Source organism: Clytia hemisphaerica, unplaced genomic scaffold (genome assembly GCF_902728285.1).
Source record: "Clytia hemisphaerica strain Z4C2 unplaced genomic scaffold, Clytia hemisphaerica genome assembly, whole genome shotgun sequence".
NCBI lineage: Eukaryota > Metazoa > Cnidaria > Hydrozoa > Leptothecata > Clytiidae > Clytia > Clytia hemisphaerica.
In genome coordinates, this window is record NW_027104602.1 from 270,493 (window position 1) to 273,373 (window position 2,881).

The 2,881-nt window shown below is 36.1% G+C and overlaps 1 protein-coding gene across 1 annotated transcript; it reads right to left on the reverse strand.

Annotated features, from left to right (window-relative positions):
* Positions 1-609: 609 nt before the first annotated feature.
* On the reverse strand, positions 610-1,704 carry LOC136824199 (uncharacterized). Its single transcript, XM_067080375.1, has one exon. The coding sequence runs from the start codon at positions 1,702-1,704 to the stop codon at positions 610-612; it is 1,095 nt and encodes a 364-aa protein (XP_066936476.1).
* Between the last annotated feature and the right edge of the window lie 1,177 nt (positions 1,705-2,881).

A 2,881-nucleotide genomic window follows, 5' to 3' on the forward strand; every position in this document is an offset into this window, starting at 1 on the left:
TGGTGGTTACGGTCGAAAAGATATATCTTAACCGCGTCCTTCCCTTAGCACTTTTCACGCATCTTTTGGATTGTAAGAAAAGTCGTCCTTGACGATGTCTAGGGGAACACTAGCACTACTGAATATGTGGCAATTCAAATACAGATAGATTTTAGTAAATTCTCAATCAGAAATCGATTGTTATAGTACCATATTTGTCTCTCTAAAGATCCAGTCCTTAAATACCACTTATAACACCCTAAAAATCGCACTCTTTTAAAATCAATTATCATCTAAAATTCTTTTTTCAAAGCAACTAATTTAGGATAAAAACAAACAGCGAGAAAAAATAGAAAAAAACAACTCATCCTCTTCTCACAGACAGGTAGGATCTTTTCAACCAGTGCGGGTAAAAATAACGGACCGAAACTCGATGGGGAGGTTCATATTCCCATATTCTTTATGACCGGGGATTTAAATTATTTTGTTTTCAAGACAGAAAATCCAGTGGGAATGGGAAAAATATCGAGGATATTGGAGGATAATTTTCCACTGGGGACGATATTTTTGGCTAAACTTTCCAGTGGGAAGGATTTCCAGTGGGTCTGTGAGAAGGGGGTGTCCAGCTCATCAAATGTCATTGTTGTTATTATTATTGTTGTTCAGCGATTGCATCGAGAACATCGATTCTCGTCGATATCTACTCGTTTGAAGTCGACAAAGAAACACATCTTTATAATACTGTTTTATTCTTCTATTCCTTATAATGTAAACAAAGGAGTTGATGCCAGCGTTTAATACCATTGGAATATGGGCCCAAGGTACGTAATCCCGATAAACAGTCTTTACAGTGTTACGGCCAAGAATGTGATAACCTATTACCCCAAACGCTACACCGTTAGGGAAATAACATAACACCAAAATAATAGACAATATCAATAGAGTATTTGTTGCACCTTTTTGTTGTTTAGCTCTGGTTACTGTCGAGTTCTTGCGTATCGGTTTATTCTTTGAAAGACTGAAGTGTAAGAATGTATTGATGACTACTGAAGCTCCATTCACCAAGACACATAAAGCTGTTACCACTATTAGAAATATACCAAGACTTTGAGTAGTGTTTGACTTTTGTGAGATATCCACATACCATATTGTTAAAATCAATGCAATAACAACTTGACACATTAGCCACATCCAGACATGTTGCTCTTTAGTTCGTTTTAATGGTCTCTGCATTGAAATACATCTTAGTATAGACATTGTTAATAAAGTGAACATTGATAGTAGTGGTGTGAAGGCGTTAAAGAAAGCTTGGATACCAACTTGGAGACATGTTGATTGTACACCTAAAGAAAGCATTATAACTTGCATTGGACAAGTAATAAGCCCTGTTACTAAATCACTGCTGGATAAGAAGATGAACAATTTTGTTGTCGTGCTGAATGTCCGGTTAGTCCGTCTTAAACCATGAATCAGCATAATATTCGATGCGTTTATAAAACAAAATGCAAAAATCAAGAATGATAGTAACAGTTTTCTATTCAAATTATTGAAACTATCTTCGTTGAATATACGATAGCATTCATTGTTGTTGATTGGTTGGAAAGTTGTGAGTGTCATGGATGTGGTAGATGAATTCCACGAGGTCTTCATTGTCTTCATTTGTGGAGAAAATGATAACATTGATGAAACTGATTTGTTGTGTAAATCCATTGATGTTAAATTCATGTTTAGTTCTGTCAAAAAGAAATGCAAAATAACATTGGTAAAACTTCAGGTCAAACAAGACATCCCTGTCTCACAACCCCATTGGAACTTTTTTCCTCAGTGGGGATAAAAATCCCTATATAAATTCCAATGCGGATAGCAATTCAAAGGTTAAAAAATCAGTGACGTTGTGGTTTTGGAGTGCAAATTTTAGATATTGAATTTCAAGTGGGGATGCGTGGGGCTGAAATTTCAGGGTATTCTCCCACCGGGAATGGAAGTTTTGCCAAATTTTCCAGTGGGGCTGGGGTTCGAGTGGGTCTGTGACACAGGGGTGTGTCGCAAACTGTACAGTGAGTACCACATGTTGGGCTTACCTCAAAGATGTGAATGAACCATAAACTTATTCGAGTTAAGGAGATTCCTTATTGCCTTACTATCAACCGAGTTACCAACGACGGAGACGAAATATCCTCATATTAACCTCAATTATACCAGCTCTATAAATGTCTGTAAATAACGCACTATCAAAGCGGGCAACCGTTACGAAACGTTATGAGCGCGATGAGACCTAGATAAGCAATGTTTCCGTGCAAGTAGGGATAAAAACCAGGGTTGTTTCAACATTCATTTAACGATAGATAAACCAAAAGAAATAAGTTGCAAAATACCGACAAAAAGTAAAACCAACTCTGTTGCGATACAAGCTTTTTTTTTAATAAGAATACACTTTATAAGAATGTCCATGATGAAAATGGCCAAAAAATTAGAAGATGTCAAGAATATCACCATCATAGAATTTTGTTTCTCAAGCTAAGAATGCCATTTTTAGAGCATTTTCAATTATAAATTGTCAATTACCCCCAAGTAAGGCTCACTCCTTTCACTAAAATGCCATCTTATGTTTGAGACGTATGTACTCAATGTTAAATCTAGTCTGAATTAGGACCCTAACCTAAGAATATGCTGTAAGAATATTTTAGGATGATTTTCCCAAAAAAGTTAAGAATATCCATGATGAAATGGATTTACACCATTCTTATAAAAATAAAGCGTGTATATCATTCTCTTTGAGGTCTTCGTCATCTTCATGTTCATCTGACGTAATAATGGACTCTGTGAACATTAGATTAACGTTGAAACAACGTCATGTCCCGTTGTGGAATAAAACAACTTTAAACTACAACGAGGAGCACTA